The following is a 17,827-nucleotide window of genomic DNA, read 5'->3' as shown; positions in this document are numbered from 1 at the left end:
ATGTTGGCGCGTGTACGTGTTGCAGTCGGACTGGGCTGAGCTCACGTTAAGGATCCTTCTGTTGGAGCCGCTCGGTGCAGGCGTGCTGGTTCACTTGCTGCTTGGTTTGGTTACTTCGGCTTGATTTCATTTTGTTTCACTTTGAGAAAAAGAAGTGGAACGAGCTCTCGCTCAGACTCCTCTTTTTGTTCTCATTATTTATTGATTACGCCCACAGGCCCTTTCAGGTGGATCGTGCCTCTCTTTTTGTTGGAGTGAAACAATCCGCACTTCTTCTGTTAATAAATAACTTTTGCTTTACCAAGAACACCTGGTGTTTTGTTGCCTCCTTCTCCCCTCTGCTGTTGTGACGTTCGCAAACGATCTGATTCTTTGAACAGCTCTTTGGTGCGAACAACCGAGTCGTAGGTGAGAGCCGTTCTCTTCATAGTCGCGCCCACATTTCACTGCCTGCTCTGCTGTACGAGGTCACAGCGGGGTCATGTCACCCTCCACTGTAAAAAAGGTCACATGTCTGATCACTCACGTTTCTGAGCTTGTTTACTGCTCCTGCTACGGACACATCGGTGATCGCCGACGGACTTTTACCAAGTTTGTTGTTTTGTTGTCATCTCTGCAGCCATACAGAGTCGTATCATAAAACACGATGAGCCATAAGATCCGGCTCCCTTCAAAGAGCCGTAATTCCCAACACTATTCCCCCCACAAGCTGGGTGGGAACAAAGTGTAAATCAAAGCGTGTTCTCTCCGTTGTCAGACTGAGGCGGTCGGCAAACCGTGAGTTGGACAGTATTTATCCTCGTCTGTGACTCGAGCACATTTCAGGGAGCAGCCCCGACACGTGCTGTAACACTCATCTTCGTGTCTTTGGAGCATCGGCCCGACCGATGGGTTACACGGGCTGTAATTCATGTTTTCATATATTCATGTGATATAAAATGATGGTGGGACGTTTGACAGCTCGTCTGGTAGAATTTAAACCAGAACCAACAGAGGAACAGAAGAAGAAACACAAGGAGTCCTTCTCTCTCCTCTCACCAGATGCAGCCCCCTCCTCTCCTCCCTCGGCCTGGCTGATGGAGCCGCTCATGGCAGTGTTGTGGCTCCATAACCCCCCCCCCCGCTCTACAAGGCTGGGAGCGGGGCCAAGTCTCCGGCAGGCAGGATATGCTGCATCAACAGCGGCCCTGGCATTCCTGCAGGCCGGGGCTTTCACAGAGCCGGGGTTGTGTGAGGTTGTTTGGACAGAGGAGGGGATGTGTTAGCTTTCTGCTGCCGTCGCCCCCCCTCTCTGTGGGTCTGTGGTGGGGAGGGGGGAGATGTGTGGTCTGTGTCGGAGAGGATGTATCAGTAATGGTTTGGGAGAGGAACAGTTTGTACCAGAGGAGAGGAGAGGAGAGGAGAGGAGAGGAGAGGAGAGGAGAGGAGAGGAGAGGTTTTGGTTTTCAAAATCCCTTTATTTAACCACTGCAGGGAAAAAAACAAAACACTGTCACCTCATCAAATGAGGTCCTCAAAAATACATTAAAACTTTCACTGAAATACCAAAATCAAAAATGAACCATCAGCTCTCCATCGCCCCCCACAGAGCAAAGAACCCCCCCAACAGCCCACATGTGCCTGAAGGCCTGCAGATTGTCCATCATGTGGTAGTAAGAGTACTCCACCCTCAGCCTGGCCTTCAACAGGAGAGGAGAGGAGAGAAGAGGAGAGGAGAGGAGAGTGGAGGAGAGGAGAAGAGAGGGGGAGGAGAGGGGGAGGAGAGGAGAGGAGAGGAGGGGAGAGTGGAGAAGAGGAGAGAAGAGGAGAGGAGAGGAGAGAAGAGGAGAGGAGAGGAGAGGAGAGGAGAGGAGAGGAGAGGAGAGTGGAGAAGAGGAGAGGAGAGGAGAGGAGAGGAGAGGAGAGAAGAGGAGAGGAGAGGAGAGGAGAGAAGAGGAGAGGAGAGGAGAGTGGAGGAGAGGAGAGGAGAGGAGAGGAGAGGGGGAGGAGAGAAGAGGAGAGGAGAGGAGAGGAGAGGAGAGGGGGAGGAGAGGAGAGGAGAGGAGAGGAGAGGAGAGGAGAGGAGAGGAGAGAAGAGGAGAGGAGAGGAGAGTGGAGGAGAGGAGAAGAGAGGGGGAGGAGAGGGGGAGGAGAGGAGAGGAGAGGAGGGGAGAGTGGAGAAGAGGAGAGAAGAGGAGAGGAGAGGAGAGAAGAGGAGAGGAGAGGAGAGGAGAGGAGAGGAGAGGAGAGGAGAGTAGAGTGGAGAAGAGGAGAGGAGAGGAGAGGAGAGAAGAGGAGAGGAGAGGAGAGGAGAGGAGAGGAGAGTGGAGGAGAGGAGAGGAGAGGAGAGGAGAGGGGGAGGAGAGAAGAGGAGAGGAGAGGAGAGGAGAGGAGAGGAGAGAAGAGGAGAGGAGAGGAGAGGAGAGGAGAGGAGAGAAGAGGAGAGGAGAGGAGAGGAGAGGAGAGAAGAGGAGAGGAGAGGAGAGGAGAGTGGAGGAGAGGAGAGGAGAAGAGAGGAGAGGAGAGGAGAGGAGAGGAGAGGAGAGGAGAGTGGAGGAGAGGAGAGGAGAGGGGGAGGAGAGGAGAGGAGAGAAGAGGAGAGGAGAGGAGAGTGGAGGAGAGGAGAGGAGAGGAGAGGAGAGGAGAGGGGGAGGAGAGGAGAGGAGAGGAGAGGAGAGGAGAGAAGAGGAGAGGAGAGGAGAGGAGAGGAGAGGAGAGGAGAGGGGGAGGAGAGGAGAGGAGAGGAGAGGAGAGTGGAGGAGAGTGGAGGAGAGGAGAGTGGAGGAGAGGAGAGGAGAGGAGAGACTTATGCTTAGTGTTAGATGAGGGGTCTTGACTGTGATTGTAGCTGCTATAACAAAGTAAAGGATTAAAGTAACCTGTCTCTGGGGCTGAGCGTCCCTTTCTTTTTTCACTTCTGGAAGCTGTAAAGAAAGAGGTGTGTGTGTGTGTGAGGACTCATAATGCGTGGTGCAAAGCGAGGACGACATTATGACGTCAAACTGCCAGTCCTACACAATTTCCACACAGAAGCTGTTCTCCGGGAAGAAGTGCGCTGAACACTCGCTGGATTGACTTTCCTTCTTTTATAAGTTGCCAAAGACACGGCGTTATTTTGTTTGTTCTTATAACTTTGATGTGCGGAGTGAAGACGGGAACAGGCTTCATCCACGGAGGACGTTTGAGACGTCGGTCTTTTGTCTAAGTGTTGGCCAGTGACGGATCTGTTCTGTTGTCTCTGGGTGTCGACATGATCAAACTTTATCACCATTACATACATGTTCTGCTTAAGGACTCGTGTTGAATGCCTTGAACGTCTCATGTTAAGCACAAATCTAAAGATGAAGATGTGTGTTTGAAATCGGCGGCCCCCCCAGCAGGGCCTGTGTGGAGCCTTCACAATGTAAAACTGGTTGGAGCCACTTTACTGTCACTGTTGTCTCAGTCAGGAATGTGAGCAGCGCTCAGAGCAGCGGTGGGGTGGTTACTGTTCATCTCTGTGGTCTGTAAACAGGATTAACCTCCTGTAAATCACATCGTGTCGGCTGCTGGCTGCTGTGAGCGCTCTCTGGGCGTGGTCGGCCTCGGTATGTGACATCACCTGCAGTTTGCTTTGGTTGGTGACAGCGAGGTCTGTCTGTGGGAATGAAAACAGGCTCAGAGGCTGAGAGCGGGCTGCTTATTATCTGCACAGCAGCGTGTGTGATTCTGATGAATCAAACGTTCACATGGCTGAGGAGGCAAACACCGAGCCCGCGCTGCCAAAACACTCATCAGTCCTTCTGGTAGTTTGTCAGAGTCGGAGATTTAGCTTAAATACAGAGTGATGTCAGAGCGAGGGCTGTGTGGGATGCTGCTTATTAAAGGGGACGATGACGCTCAGTCCAGTTTAATAAGCAGCAAAAGTTTCCAGTTTGATGAAGCCAAAGACAAACTTACATCCAGCATCATAAACCAGAGTGTGGACAGCTGTGATCCCTGACTCTGTACGTTTCACTGACACACTGTGAAAACAGATTTTCAGTTCAGTTGTTCACATGAAAGCTGGAGGTCCAACATCGTATGAAGCCCCTCTCTCTCCTGTATGACCCTTCCTTTCTCCGGTCGGTTGATTTAATAACTTATCTAACAGGTTTTGAATCACACAGCTGAGTGCTCTTCTTGTTAGTGACCTTCGATAAAAGCGTCAGCTGGATAAATGTAATGCAGTGAGAATGCTGTTAATCATGGCATGTGCTGCTAATTATGTCCAGGTGCATTATGCTGTGCTTTACTGGTTTATATATTGATGTTGGCTTCAGCAAAGAGCCCAGGTAGGTTACGATCCGTCCAGGTAATTTAAGAGCCATTCACAGAGATAAAACTGCTGCATTCACACAGGAAGGTGCTGCACAGTGCGCACAGTGAGGACAGCCCAACAGGCCTGCCGTGACCGCGCCTCAGCATAAACTCATCCCTCTGTCTCGGGCAGGTCATGTACCGTCACCGGCTCAGCTTCCTTTCAGTGTGCTGCTGCACCCCTGACACGTAACGGTTCAGAAACCATGTGACTGTCAGCTGACCAAACAAACAAAAATGTCGTCCTGCACGGCAAAAGTCTGGGTAGCTTCCCTAGTTGCTTTATAGTTACCAGCACCGACTGTAAACCTATAGATGTGATGCAGAGGCTTCCTGGTTCTCCGGTTGACTCCATGATTAAAGCTGCAGCAGCTAGGATGGAGAAGAGAGCCGACTTTGCTTCAAAAGTTGAAAGATTACAACCTCGAGGTCCCTCCCCCTCTCTCTCAGCGGCGCTCAGTCCTGCCTCCAAAGCCCTCCCTGCAGAGGAGGCTGTCATGCGCGCGCAGGCTAGTAACCACGGCAACTGAAGGAGCCAGATATACACTATGTAAAAACTTAAAATGACAACAACCGCAGCCGTTGTATTTCACCACCAACACTATTGAGTCAGATACACATCAAACCAGCAGCGCTTAGTTTGGTAACAGGGACTGTGGATAAAACAGAGCCAGCTAGGCAGAACATTTAGCCGTGAGAGCGCGCAGAACTGTCAGGCGAAAGTCTGACACGGTCACACTGCCTGGGCACTTCAGAGACATGTTCAGCCACACCACCATGAAACAACGCTGAACAGCAGCCGCAGCAGGAACGAGCTAACGCTAGCCCGACTGCTACACCAACGTAACACAGCGTCACGGTAACCACAGACATCTGAGCAATGTGAAACAAAGACAGCAGGAATGAAGCTGCTTGTTTTTCAGCCTTTGTGGACACAAACCGGCTCACGCTGCGCACACTGCGCACATTGAGCTTGTGTGAGCATGCACGGAGGAGCGGTGCTGTGCTGCGTGTGATTGACAGCAGCCTGAGAGACTGCTCGGCTCTGATTGGTTGTGTGTTTCGGGAGCGTTGGATTCTTACACATGCCATTAGCAGCAGTAGGAGGAGCCAGAGGAACATGATTATCTCTCTCATGTACGACTGCATGTTTAAAGTGACATAAAGTTAGTTTTAATAATGTTACCTACTGCAGCTTTAAGTCCAACAGACAGACATCCAAATTAACTCTCAACCTGTGGGAACATTCCTTTTTTTAACACATAAAAACAAACAACCGTCTCTTAGTGCATGAACTGTCCCACCCACGTCCCTGATGTGTTTATTCAAACTCTGCAGGTCTGCTGCTTCGCTCATGAAGTTTGTTTTACAAACTAAAAAAACAGTTGACCAATCACAGAGAGGAACCAGCTACATCACTGAAATATAGCTTCAGAAAAGGATGCAGTCAACAAGCTGGTAGAGAAACAATGCTCCACAGAAGCGCCTTCAGCTCATAGTATAATAAAACATGGAGTCCCCACCTCATGGAAATTGTCCTCGGTGATGCCGCTGTCTTCAATGTGAAGAATGCTTTTGAGCGTCTGCACATACAGCAGGTCCACTTCCTCCAGGTCCTCCAGCAGCAGGGGGATGCAGCACAGCTGTTTCCACACCAGCGGGGCCAGGTGCAGGTCCAGGGGCTTCTTGGTGCGGATGGCCACGCCCATCAGGATGCCCAGGAACTTAAACTGCAGCATGTGCTCGTCCAGGCACGCCGACGGGTTGAGGAGGAACCTGAGACATAAAAGTTTAGATGATATTTAGGTAATGCTTGATCCAATGAGTGACATGATTGAGCAGGAGACCAGACAGAGACGCAGCTGGAGGCAGAAGATCTGAGGACATTGCGTTGTCTATGGATGTTTTGAGGATGCAATAAGAACATAAATGGATATTTTGAAAACTGTGATCATACTACACGAAGGTTTCTTTCCAGGTGTTATACTCCGGTTGTGCTGTCGCTGAAGTCCGGAGAGTAATCGACTCCACAATATCAACGTTTGATGTTTATTCTGGTGTGTTTAATTCTTGGAAATAAAAGGTTCTTGTTTTCTACAGTTTATTCTGAAAACAAACATAAAGCTGCATTTTTTTCACAGCTCAGTTTGGAGCTACATTTGTCTGCCTCTGGTGTTTGAGGGTTTCTCTGATCAGATGTTTGCAAGGAAGCGACTGAAAACACATCTGACCCTGAGAAAGTTACAGATACAGAAGGGAGGACGGCAAAACATAAACACAAGCAGGAATGTTGTGAGGCTCTAACCGTCAACTCCATCTGCACCCACACTTACATGTTCAGTGAAAAAGTCACATCTGTTTCAGAATCAGCTTTATCGTTTGGAAAATGGGATATTGGCACAAATTTAATCTGTGAAGTTCATTCCTGCAGAACGGTAGAAATCTCAGGTGACCAGTGAGAATGGATGAACACAGGCCTACGTGCTCCTTCACGGTCCTCCTCACCTGTCTCTGTTGTAGCCCACCTCTGCGGTGGCGTTGGGGGAGGGGATGAGCAGGTCGACCACGCCCGTCTCCAACTCCTGCAAACACATTTACAGAACAAAGAGAGAAACGTATTAATCACAAGAGCTCCTGATTCATTAAAAATTATATTAAGACAGAGGCTCAGACGGTGTCCCTACCTGACACATCTCTGTGATGGTGTCATCAAAGACCCCCCCGGCGTCGTCAGCCCCCTCTCCCACCAGTTTGACCTTCCAGGCCCTGGAGGGCAGGCGGAGGTCGGAGGCGTTCAGCTTCACAACCTGACGAGCGATCTGAACAAAGATGGGCTTACACTTCCGGCCCCTGCAAAGTAAAAGTGCAAAGACTCAAATGTTAAACAGAATAAAGTGTGTGACCGAGCGGCAGACGGACCCGGCCTGGAGTGTTCTGGTCTGACGCCTGTCAGACCTGCTTGTGGCACCTGAATGTTACTACAAAATACAGTTGAAGGAACGAACCCAGAGACACCTGCAGAGACTGGAATCTGACAATAACACCTCAGGTGAGAAATGCAGATCAACAAAGTGTTGTTTCATTTTTATGTATTTATGAGCTTTTATTTGCTGACTCATCTGGTATAATTTAATATTATATCATCATATTAACTAACAGCTGGGGACCTCTGTTGCATGTCACACCCTCCTCTCGCTCTACTTTCATTCTTTCTAACCTTTACCTTTAAAAAAAGTTCAGCGAGTTCCTGAATAAAAACATTAACACATTAAGCACCATTACCACTTAGCTAAGATTTAGCACACATCCCAATGTGTGCTGGAGCCAAAGAGTTAAACGTCTGCACAGTGGGAGTAAGTCTGTGTGCGAGTCCAGAGGATGACTGACCGTGTGGAGATCCGTTTGACGGTGATCTGCGGGCCGTAGTTCTTGCCCTGCACCATGGTCTTTCCTATGGAGCGCACCATGGGCAGAGTGTACACTCTGGGGGCCAACAGGGGCCTCAGCTGGCCCTGAACGATCCCCCAGGTACCAGCGTTGTAGTGAGACGTGCAGCTCTGCAGAGAAAGAATTACATGTACATTATTACAAACTGTTATAAAGAGTATTAGGAAGGTTTATTACCAATCACATGTAAAACTGTTAGGAAGATTGTTTCTTGCACTGAGACATATTGGACACCAGTCGGGGTGACCGAAAAATTATATCACAATATTTCACAAAATTTGCAAGAGAAGAAAGAAAGACATTCATGACGACATGAAGAAAAAAAGAGAATAACGTTTTGTATGTGACTTCAGGCAGCAGCATTTATAAAACTATATTAGCACATTAACTACGAGAACTGGCGACAGGGCTAAAACATGTCAGTTAGATGTTGATCTGAGGAGGAAGAAAAGCGAGATGTAGGCTATACAAGAGTCATTCATTGATCTGTTCTTTCATCAAGCCCTTAAACGTCTGCGTGGCGTACTGGGAAAACTTCACGTCATGTCACTGCCACCGGTGTTTACTGGAGCAGCACGATGGCCGCTCTCTCTGCATCAAAATGCAACTGTTCTTGTCTTCAATTCTTTTGCTCATATCTATCTCATCTATCAAACACTGAAGTCTGCTCTCTGCTCTCAGCTGAGCACCCCGCCTCCCCACACGCTGAGCATGCAGGGGCGGGGCTTACACGGACAGACAGGCATCTCTCATGCTTCTGTTTTTATCTACGCGTTTTATCTCCAATCTGAGAAAAGTAACATTTTCCGTCTGCTTCTCCTTTTGCTGTGCGTACCTGGTTGTTGGGGCTGAGGTTGAGCAGTCTCCACGAGGAGTACATCAGGTCTGAGAAGTGGTAGAGGAGTCGAAGGCGAGCCCTCACTGCCTCGATGCTCACCTCCTTCAGCCCGCTGTACTGAGGAGGAACGGCCACAGGAAGGCCGAGCTGGAGAGGAACGGACGAGCCTGAGGAGGAGACGGACACAAAGACCGGGGAGGTTTTAGAAGAGGACAAGAGGTAAGGACGAAGACAGACGAGAACAAGGTTAAAGTAAAGTTTCCACTTTGACCAAAATCAGAAGATGAAGTTTGAAAGGTGTGATTTCACAAAGCGGTGTTATCACCGCTCCGTCCCGTTTCCAACCTAATTCTTCATTCCTGGTCTGTAACTTAACTGGTCACTGCCTCGCCCGGATTAAACTCCCAGCACATGAATAAGCTGCTTTACTTAGAGCTCCCCCTAGAGGCCAGGAGACTTCCACTGTGTTAACTGAACAAGCACTGGTTCACTGCGTTTCCTCCCTTGCAGCATCATGTTTTAGCTTTGGTTTTCTGCAGCACATTTCCATGTTTGATTTTAACTTTTGTATGTACCTCGAAAAGGCATCGTTTCAGGAGCCGCAGCACCTTTCTCCTCATGGAACTGAACACAGATTTCTAAATGAGCCTATAAACAAGTCGATTATATCAGTGCTAGTTTTAGTTTATTAATGAAGTGAGTGAACAGAACGTTTCGCCCGGTGATGATCCAATGTCCTGTAGAGCCGATCTGATGAAGTGTTATCACATCTTTTCTGTTCATCACATTAAAATCTTCCGCTGGGACCTGTTTCATCTCTGGCCTGTCGAGGCCTGTCCAGCAGACAGACCGACCGTGCCTCATCTGAAAACAATGTGCTGAACCCTGCTGTGGTATTTACTACACGGTGCCATGGCAGGGACATCATGTAAGGGTGTGTGTGCGTGTGTGTGCGTGTGTGTGCGTGTGTGTGTCTGACCTGGAGCTCGAGGCGGCACAGAGGGAGCCGTCCAGGCAGCGCTGTGGCAGCGTCCTGCAGAGATCTGGTGGATGTTTTTGCCCTGCAGCACCGTCACCACTGTGGGCTCCCTGACGTGGTTGGTGTGGCCCAGACCCAGCTAGGACACAAAGATTTATCATGTGTCAGCTTCCACCCAAATTACACATGAAGATATTATTTACAATCGGAGACATTCTGCACAAATGTGTGAAACACGGCTGAAACGTTTCATAAGATTAAAGACAGGTAAACTAAATCCTCCCAAAGCTTTTAGAACAAAAACAGAAAATATACACATTTGAGCTGATTCACTTTCTGACCACAAATGAAACTAAACTGTAAATAATGAGTTATAAGTCTGTTATTAGAGATTAGGGTAACTGATGCACGTTAAACTCAGACTGTGGATGAGTGTTGAACATTCACAGCAGACGCTGGAGGAAGGTATACACGCTGTCCTGACCTCACTGTTATCGTCTGTTTTTAAGTACATATTACTGCATCTGTCTGCTCGTAGCGTTCACACTGACTGACCAGCAGGTGTGTTTGAGTATGTGTGTCTGCAGCTTACCTGTCCCTCTGAGTTGCTGCCCCAAGTATAAACGTCTCCTGTGGAGGAGAGCACCAGAGTGTGTTCAGCTCCCACAGCCACGTCCTGGATGTGGATCCCCGACAGAGCCGGCACCTGCTGCGGCCGGTTGTGGTTCCTGGCTCGGCCCTCAGGCAGGCCGATCAGACGGTCTGCAATGAAGAGGGGAGAGTGTATCATAACTGTATCATAAGAGGTTTGATATAATCAGGGTTTATAAACAGGAACCGAAGCTGCTCAAACTTAACTATGAATAAAACTTTATCTTTAGAGCTTTAAAGTTTTGACAGCACATCCTCAAATTCATTAGGCTGTCATTGAATATCAGGTTTATTTACTTGTGTTCTTTGAATGATCATATCAAGCATCAGTGGGGAAAAAAATAATCATCTTATGGTCTTGAAAAGAGTCAGACTTGGCGTACCTTGACCGAATGTGAAAACTTTCCCATCTTTGGTTAAAGCCACAGAGAACTGAGTCCCACAGGCCACTTTTTTGATGCCAATGCCACAGAGGACGTCCACTTTCTGAGGAAACACAGATTAACCTGCGTTAAATCGAATATAAAACATCATAAAGGTTTCTTCACTTTACAGCTCACGTGACGCCTCACACGAAGCTCCACAGCTCCTACCTGAGGTGAGGACTTGGCTGTGGAGTTGCCGAGTCCCAGTTTCCCGTAGTCGCCGTCACCGAAGGCCCAAACCATCATCCCATCAGCAGAGATGACCAGTGTATGGTTCAAACCACAGGCCACCTGCAGAGGAAACACGTCAGTCATCACAAGTGTTTAAATAAATGTCACTTTTCCTCTTGGTAATATCTTTCTGTCCCACCTGTCCCACTTGGTATCCCTCCAGCGCTGTGACCTTCTCGGGCAGCTTCTTGTTGGAGGTGTTTCCCAAACCGAGTCTGCCGTAATCACCGTTTCCGAACGTGAAGAGCTTCCCATCAGCTGTGACCACGGCCGAGTGTTTGAACCCACACGACATCTGAAGAGCAGAGAGAGAAGAAAAATATGCACCAAGATATATTAAAAATTACACCAACATCTTTCGCAATCCTTGGACTAAATATTCCACTGCAGTCTCTTCTTCCTGACCTGCACCACCTCCTCTCCCTGTAGGGCTTCGATCTGTCGCGGCCTTCGCTGGCGGTCGCTGTTTCCGTGTCCCAGCTTGCCATAGTCGCCGTCCCCCCAGCTGAACACCTCCCCGCTCTCCGTCAGAGCCATGGAGTGACCGTCGCTGCCGCAGGAAGTCACCAGCTGAGTCACAACGAAACCTGAGGGAGTAAAAAGACAACACACGGTCAGGACAGAGGAAACAGCACAGGTACTACAATTCAAATGACACGACATTAGGAGGAAATGCAAACAAACACATCAGTTACTTCAGCAACAGCAATCATTTCACAGGATGTATTTTAAACAGGTTCAGGTATTTTATCGGCACCTTGTAGAGCAGAGATGACGGTGAGGACGTGCAGGTCGTCAGAGTTTCCCTGTCCCAGGCGGCCGTAGCTTCCCTCCCCGCAGGCCAACACCGTCCCGTTAGGCTGGATGACGAAGGTGCAGTTCTGACCGCACACCACCTGACGGAGGAGAGGAGGAGGTGAAGGAGGAAGTAAAGAGGAAGCAGATACAGGTAGTGATCACAGGTTAATGCAGCACATGAAGAGATGTAACTGGATTTACTTAACAAAGACAGTCTGAGTACCTGCTGCGCCTGAGAGAAGGACGGGGCTGTCGTCGGCACCAGGATGTTTCTGCCAGCCTCTGCCAGCTGACCGTGACGGCCTGCACCCCACAGGTACACGTCACACTTCCCCCCCAGGTGCCAGTCCTGCACACACACACACACACACACACACACACACACACACACACACACACACACACACACACACACACACACACACACACACACACACACACACACACACACACAGACACACACACAGATAAAAACAGTTATTTTGTAAGAATAGGCATTCATCATTTATTACAGCTAACCCAGGTATGAGTTACCTCTGGTCTGGAGGTGGCCCAGGACATGATCTGCTCGTCCATACCAGACCCCCATTTGCTGTTGTCCTGAAACACAGAGTGCAAATTGTTATCACACAGCTCCAGCAGATGAAGCAGCATCACAGGCAGCAGCGTCTCTCACCATGAGCAGAGCCAGCTCGTCTTTAGGCACCGGCTCCAGGTCGGGGACAGAGAACGACTCGGGGAAGGTGGCGCCTCGAGCGAGGGCCTCCGCCGCCTTCACTGTGGTGGAGAAACAGTCGAGCCACGCCCACTCGCTCGCACACCACACGGCCGTGCCAGACTCTAGAGGGCAGTGTCGAAGGGGAGGGGGCACAGGGGGACGACACAGGAGCTGGTCCAGGTGGAGACCCACGGCCAGGGAGGCGAGGCACTGCATGTAGGGGCTGTGGACCAGCTGCTCCCCACACACCACATGAGGCTGGAAGGTGAGAGGGAAAAGACACATAATGATACGTGTGTGATAGGCCCACGTCTGCAGACTGATTTATGGGTCAGGCTGAAGTAGAAACATCACTGTGAGGAGCATATCAAATGTTCCTGTACCTTCTCGTAGGCGTACTGCTCCTGCAGCATGACAGGAAGTCTCTCCAGGAAGGCCCTCATGCAGGGCGCCATGTTGAGCCCGACCACGCCCTGCTTCTTCAGCGCCGTGCGACAGGTGGCCAGCACGTGGTTAGACGACATGAACTCTTTGGAGCAGTTCACAACCAGCACGTCCTGGAGGAGAAGCAGACCGGACAGAACATAAACACAGATCTCATGTTAGTGACGGGAAAACACGAGGCGGTAAAGAGTCTGACCTTTGACCTGTTGGAGCAGACGGCCACGCCCACATCTGGGATCCACACGATGTTCTGGATCGCACCTGAACCGGCGACTACTGTCTGGAGCACGGAGCCATCCTGTACATGGACACACACACACACACACACACACACACACACACACACACACACACACACACACACACACACACACACACACACACACACACACACACACACACACACACACACAGAATGAGTCCTGTGGGAAGGTATTCAGTGTGACTATAAACTGTGTGTGATCTACAACTACCAGTAAGACGAGTGTAGTGAATCATTTGTTCTTTTCCCATGAACATCTGTGTGTGTGTGTGTGTGTGTGTGTGTGTGTGTGTGTGTGTGTGTGTGTGTGTGTGTGTGCATGCCTGCGTGTGTGTGTGTGCGTCTTACCCGGAGGGACCAGATGTTCATGAGGCCTCCCACCCCTCCAGATGCCAGAGCCAGACCGTCGGGGCTGAAGGCGAGCGTCCTCACCGGAGTGATGTGGCCCTTCAGCTGGAAAACACACGTCGCTCCGTCTCCTGACCACCGGGAAGACTGGACCACAGGACGGAGGGTAAGAAGGAGAACGCACCAACATCTCACATCATCCGTCAGGTCATAACTCATGTTTATTCTCTGTGGACGTATTTCAGTACCGTGAATTTAGGTTTCGCCTCATTCTCCCACCATCCCTCTGAGTCAGAAGAAGAGGATTCTGGGAAGTTGGAGATGTCTTGAGGAACGGTCCAGACCGACACCAGGCCGTTCTGGCAGCACCTGAAAAACACATGAAAACCTGATGAACCAAATGAAATATCTTTATGTTATCTCTGTGTTACAAAGACGACAGGGTTGAGAATTTTGACTTCTACAATACTGTACCACAGCTGGTGACATGTACTGTGTATGTTTGCAGAATAAGACACAAGAGTTAGTTAGAAACTCATTTGCATTGGCCATCCAGTCCTTTGAAATCAACACTGCTTCATCACATCAAAATGTGCAGGTGAACACCTTAGAGGTGTCAGATAAACCCAGAGTATAATCAGCTGTATGACCTACATGGCCAACATGCTGAGTGGCTTCGGAGCGCGTCCCGTCAGGCTGCACCAGGCCACACCGTTCACCACTGAGGGGTGTCTGAGACTCTGCAGGCAGCGCCATCCAGAGCCGGAGTCAGAGCCGGAGCGAGAGTCCGGACTGGCCCACAGCTTCACCGTCTCCTCTTTGGCACAGGTGAGCAGGATCTGACCCGTCGGACTCCACTTCATACTGGTGATCGACTCCTGGAAACAAACAACAAACGGAGGGAAGAATTTGGCTACAAATCCACAGATTTCAGATTGATCGTTATAGGAGGGATATTTTACCTTGTGTGCATCAATGACCACGATGGCTCCTTTCTCTAGGGGCTCTTTGGATCCGATCAGCAGCTTCCCGTCTGCGTAGCCGACAGCGAAAGGCTTGTCTTCACTGTACCAGGCGATGTGCATCACGGCCACTGAGAGGGGAGGAAACGTCACTTTGCAGACAGGTGGATAATGAATGAAGTCTAAAGGCACAGATGAATCACTCATGTTTACCGTCTTTCCTGTAGCAGTGCTCCAGCTCGGTGCGGTGCATACTGGAGGAGTCCAGCACCTCGATGAGGCCCAGAGATCCGTCCATCCGGCCCACCAGCAGCATGTCTTTGGGCTCCCCGCACCACAAGGACTCGGCCTCCTCTTTGGGCCAGGCCAGCGCCGACACCCAGTGAGGCTGCACGTCCAGAAGACCCTTACCGCCTTAGAGGAGGGAAACAGGGTCACAATTAGGGAGGAGTCTGTTTTACCCTGGAACTCATGGACTGTTTCTTTAACCAGTTATATCAAAAAGCCCACAGGAAGCTGGTACATGCACAGAGTGGGTTCCATTTCCTTGTGCAATAAGGACCCATAATCGCACAGGAGACAATGTGCAGCTAACAGCTAACAGCTAACAGCAGTGTGACTGTGGACTTTGATGCTGGAGGCGATTGAAAGCGTCCGAGGACCGATGGTGCGTGCTGCAGGCTGTGTGGTGGGAGGCAGGAAGTGGTGACTGAACCGTCATTTTTAATGGGAGCTATAAAAGCTTGATGTCCTCTCATTCATATTCTGTGGCCCTCACACACCCCTGACACACACTGACACACACTGTATGCCTAACACCTCATCATTAACACGCAGTAACACGAAACAGAATTACAAGAGGAGCAGGATATAAATTATGTTTACCGTTAACTTGCCAGATGTTGACCATTTTCTCCATCGCTGAGGCCAGATATTTCCCCGTCACACTCCAGGCCAGAGGAGACAGACAGGGGTCGCTGGGAGATCCCAGACCGGACATCCCCTCCTCTGAAGAGCCATCGCTGATGAGAGAGAAAACAGGATCAACACATATCAGGCCAAAAGCTGGAGCTGCAGCTCATCATTTTTTCGGGGCAGCAGCAAACAATCTGACACCTCATAGAGTTTAATGTGGCAACATGTGAACACAAATTATCACCTCTTTAACTTGTTTAAGGGAACATGTCAGCAAAATGTTGCCTATTTACTAGGGCTGTCAATCGATTAAAATATATGCTGGTGTTGAGTGTTGACCGATCACATTCTAGTTGTGTGCATGAGAACAGTCTGTGTGGAGAGCAGAGGAAGCTCACTGGTCTGTACTGTTTGTGTTGTTTCATTAAGTCTTACTCCTTATTGAAGATGCAGGTCTGCTGCAGGGTGTACTGGTTCTTTGTCACGTTCCACACCCGGACTGTCCCATCATTCCCACTTGTAGCCAACAGGCCTTTCTTACTGCACCAGCCACATGTGATCACCTGACAGAGACAGAGAAAGACTTTATTGTTGTACACTGGAGAATTTAAGGCTCCCAGGAAAGAGCTAGAAGAGTAACAGGAAGCTAGAGAGGGACACGTCACCGACCTAGAAATAACATACGTGATTAAAAACCCTGAAACATCGACCTTCATTTCACGTGACCTTAAAACCAAACCAGCCAGAGAAAAGTCCTTCTCACTCACTCTGCTCTGGTGAGCCTCCAGCTTGATGAAGGAGCACTTCCGCAGGTCCCCCGCCATGTCGGCGAAGGTCTGCGGCCGGCTCTGGTTGTTGTCACGGTCGTGGGCGGCCAGCGTGCGGACCAGCTGCTGGGCGGCCCACTGACGGTGCTGCGAGGAGAGCCTGGAGGACAGGCAGCAGGCCGCCAGAGCGTTGGCCAGCTCCAGAGGCCCTACAGCGGAGGGATTATGGGAAGGATGGGCATACAAATGCGCAATTAGACCTGCTCGACACGGAAAACAAGGTGACAAGGTTTCCCGGTGAGTGAGAGAAGAACACGGATGGAAAAGACAAACAGAAAAACTGACCCAGGTGAACAGAGAGCAGAGAAAGCATGACTTATCACTGATGGATTACACCATATACACATGATTGACACAGATACATGCTAATGATCATGACGTGAATGAGAGCTAGGCCAGAGAAAAACAACAGAGACACACTGTACAGAAACAGTGTCTCATGTCTACTTACTTATCACAAGAACTATCAATATAAAATATAATCATTCTCAGATTTAAGGGCCAATAAGAGGAAATGAACATGAACAATGTCACACAGATCTGATGTGTATCTGCTGCTGCACCAGGTCTACAAACCTCTTTTCTCCATGTCAGCCTTGTCATAAGCAGGTCTGAGTCTGGCTCCTTTGTCAGCCAGCAGCGCCACCAGAGCCTGCGTCACCACAAAGTTCGGAGACGTGACGAGCTTGTTCTCCTCGGCCACGCCGCGCAGGAAGCTGGGCAGGAACTTCCTCTGGATGGGGTCGTCCACCGTGGTCAGATTCATGCCGGTGGCTGCAGAGATCAGGTTCTGGTGGGGGAAAGGTTTTGTTTTATTATGAGCTGCAGCTTTAGCTTTAACAGGTATAATAAGTAGGATTTTCCTGAGTGTGTGTGCAGACCCTTGTGAGACCCTTGTGAGACCCTTCCCTCTGCATCTATTCTGTTGTTTATCTTTGCACGGGACGTTTTCAGGAGGGGCGCTGTCGTGGTTCCCTGAGCCAATCACAGCGTACAGGTGAGAGTGGGAGTGGTTCAAATTAGCAACTGGGCCCCATTCAGAGCGGCGAACATAGAGCGATAGAGTTGGCCTTCTTTCTGTTAGACAGGTAGGTGCCTCAAACCGGGTAGGACAAGCTTATCGGCGGTTAGCATGCTAGCACAAAGGTAACAGTGATGCTGTCGGTGTTAGCTCGGCGGGGTGGGCGTGTTCTCGCACGAGAGAGTGAGCTGCTGGTGGTGAAGAGACCAGGAGGAGGAGGGGCCCAGTTTAATGTGTTGTTGACAAAATGCAAGAAAAAATCTTACTGATTATAGCTTTAGAAACATAAAGATGGATTCACTTACACATGATTATATATTTATAAAAAGGAGAAACATAAGAAAGTAAAGGCCTGTCTCTAACAAAAGCCCAGCTTCTAAGAGGACCTGGTTTTCTCTTCAGTTTAAATCAGGTGATTCATTTGTGAATATTTGCAGAATCTACAGAACTTGAAGGATTCATATAATAAAATATTAATATAATATAGAATAATTGCAGCTTGTATCTTGTTGTTGTTGTTCATTTCATGTTAAACAGTGAACTCTCGAGGTGCTGATGAATGTACTTAGGAACAGTAGACAGAGCCAGGCGAGCAGTGTCCCCTTGTTTCCAGTCTTTATGCTAGGCTAAGCTAATCCCCTCTT

General features: G+C 49.5%; 1 protein-coding gene across 2 annotated transcripts in view; it reads right to left on the bottom strand.

Annotated features, from left to right (window-relative positions):
* herc1 (HECT and RLD domain containing E3 ubiquitin protein ligase family member 1) overlaps positions 1 to 17,827 on the bottom strand; it is a 61,690-nt gene that overhangs the window by 3,061 nt on the left and 40,802 nt on the right. For both annotated transcript variants that reach the window (XM_069679306.1, XM_069679307.1), the window contains exons 51-76: positions 16,739 to 16,952; positions 16,103 to 16,362; positions 15,771 to 15,898; positions 15,306 to 15,442; positions 14,634 to 14,834; positions 14,421 to 14,551; positions 14,113 to 14,336; positions 13,707 to 13,827; positions 13,459 to 13,605; positions 13,045 to 13,146; positions 12,788 to 12,961; positions 12,363 to 12,662; positions 12,221 to 12,286; positions 11,910 to 12,035; positions 11,646 to 11,784; positions 11,294 to 11,475; positions 11,028 to 11,183; positions 10,826 to 10,948; positions 10,616 to 10,718; positions 10,174 to 10,343; positions 9,582 to 9,720; positions 8,600 to 8,769; positions 7,705 to 7,874; positions 7,002 to 7,167; positions 6,823 to 6,899; positions 5,841 to 6,093 (exon numbers count right to left, since the gene is read on the bottom strand). In XM_069679306.1, coding sequence (XP_069535407.1) covers positions 5,841 to 6,093; positions 6,823 to 6,899; positions 7,002 to 7,167; positions 7,705 to 7,874; positions 8,600 to 8,769; positions 9,582 to 9,720; positions 10,174 to 10,343; positions 10,616 to 10,718; positions 10,826 to 10,948; positions 11,028 to 11,183; positions 11,294 to 11,475; positions 11,646 to 11,784; positions 11,910 to 12,035; positions 12,221 to 12,286; positions 12,363 to 12,662; positions 12,788 to 12,961; positions 13,045 to 13,146; positions 13,459 to 13,605; positions 13,707 to 13,827; positions 14,113 to 14,336; positions 14,421 to 14,551; positions 14,634 to 14,834; positions 15,306 to 15,442; positions 15,771 to 15,898; positions 16,103 to 16,362; positions 16,739 to 16,952 — 4,179 coding nt within the window. The remainder of the gene's footprint in view (positions 1 to 5,840; positions 6,094 to 6,822; positions 6,900 to 7,001; positions 7,168 to 7,704; positions 7,875 to 8,599; positions 8,770 to 9,581; positions 9,721 to 10,173; positions 10,344 to 10,615; positions 10,719 to 10,825; positions 10,949 to 11,027; positions 11,184 to 11,293; positions 11,476 to 11,645; positions 11,785 to 11,909; positions 12,036 to 12,220; positions 12,287 to 12,362; positions 12,663 to 12,787; positions 12,962 to 13,044; positions 13,147 to 13,458; positions 13,606 to 13,706; positions 13,828 to 14,112; positions 14,337 to 14,420; positions 14,552 to 14,633; positions 14,835 to 15,305; positions 15,443 to 15,770; positions 15,899 to 16,102; positions 16,363 to 16,738; positions 16,953 to 17,827) is intronic.

The sequence above is a fragment of the Semicossyphus pulcher genome, unplaced genomic scaffold (assembly GCF_022749685.1).
Source record: "Semicossyphus pulcher isolate SPU_LCO1_2020_fin unplaced genomic scaffold, fSemPul1.0.p SCAF_38, whole genome shotgun sequence".
Lineage (NCBI taxonomy): Eukaryota > Metazoa > Chordata > Actinopteri > Labriformes > Labridae > Semicossyphus > Semicossyphus pulcher.
This window is presented reverse-complemented; position numbering and strand designations above follow the sequence as displayed.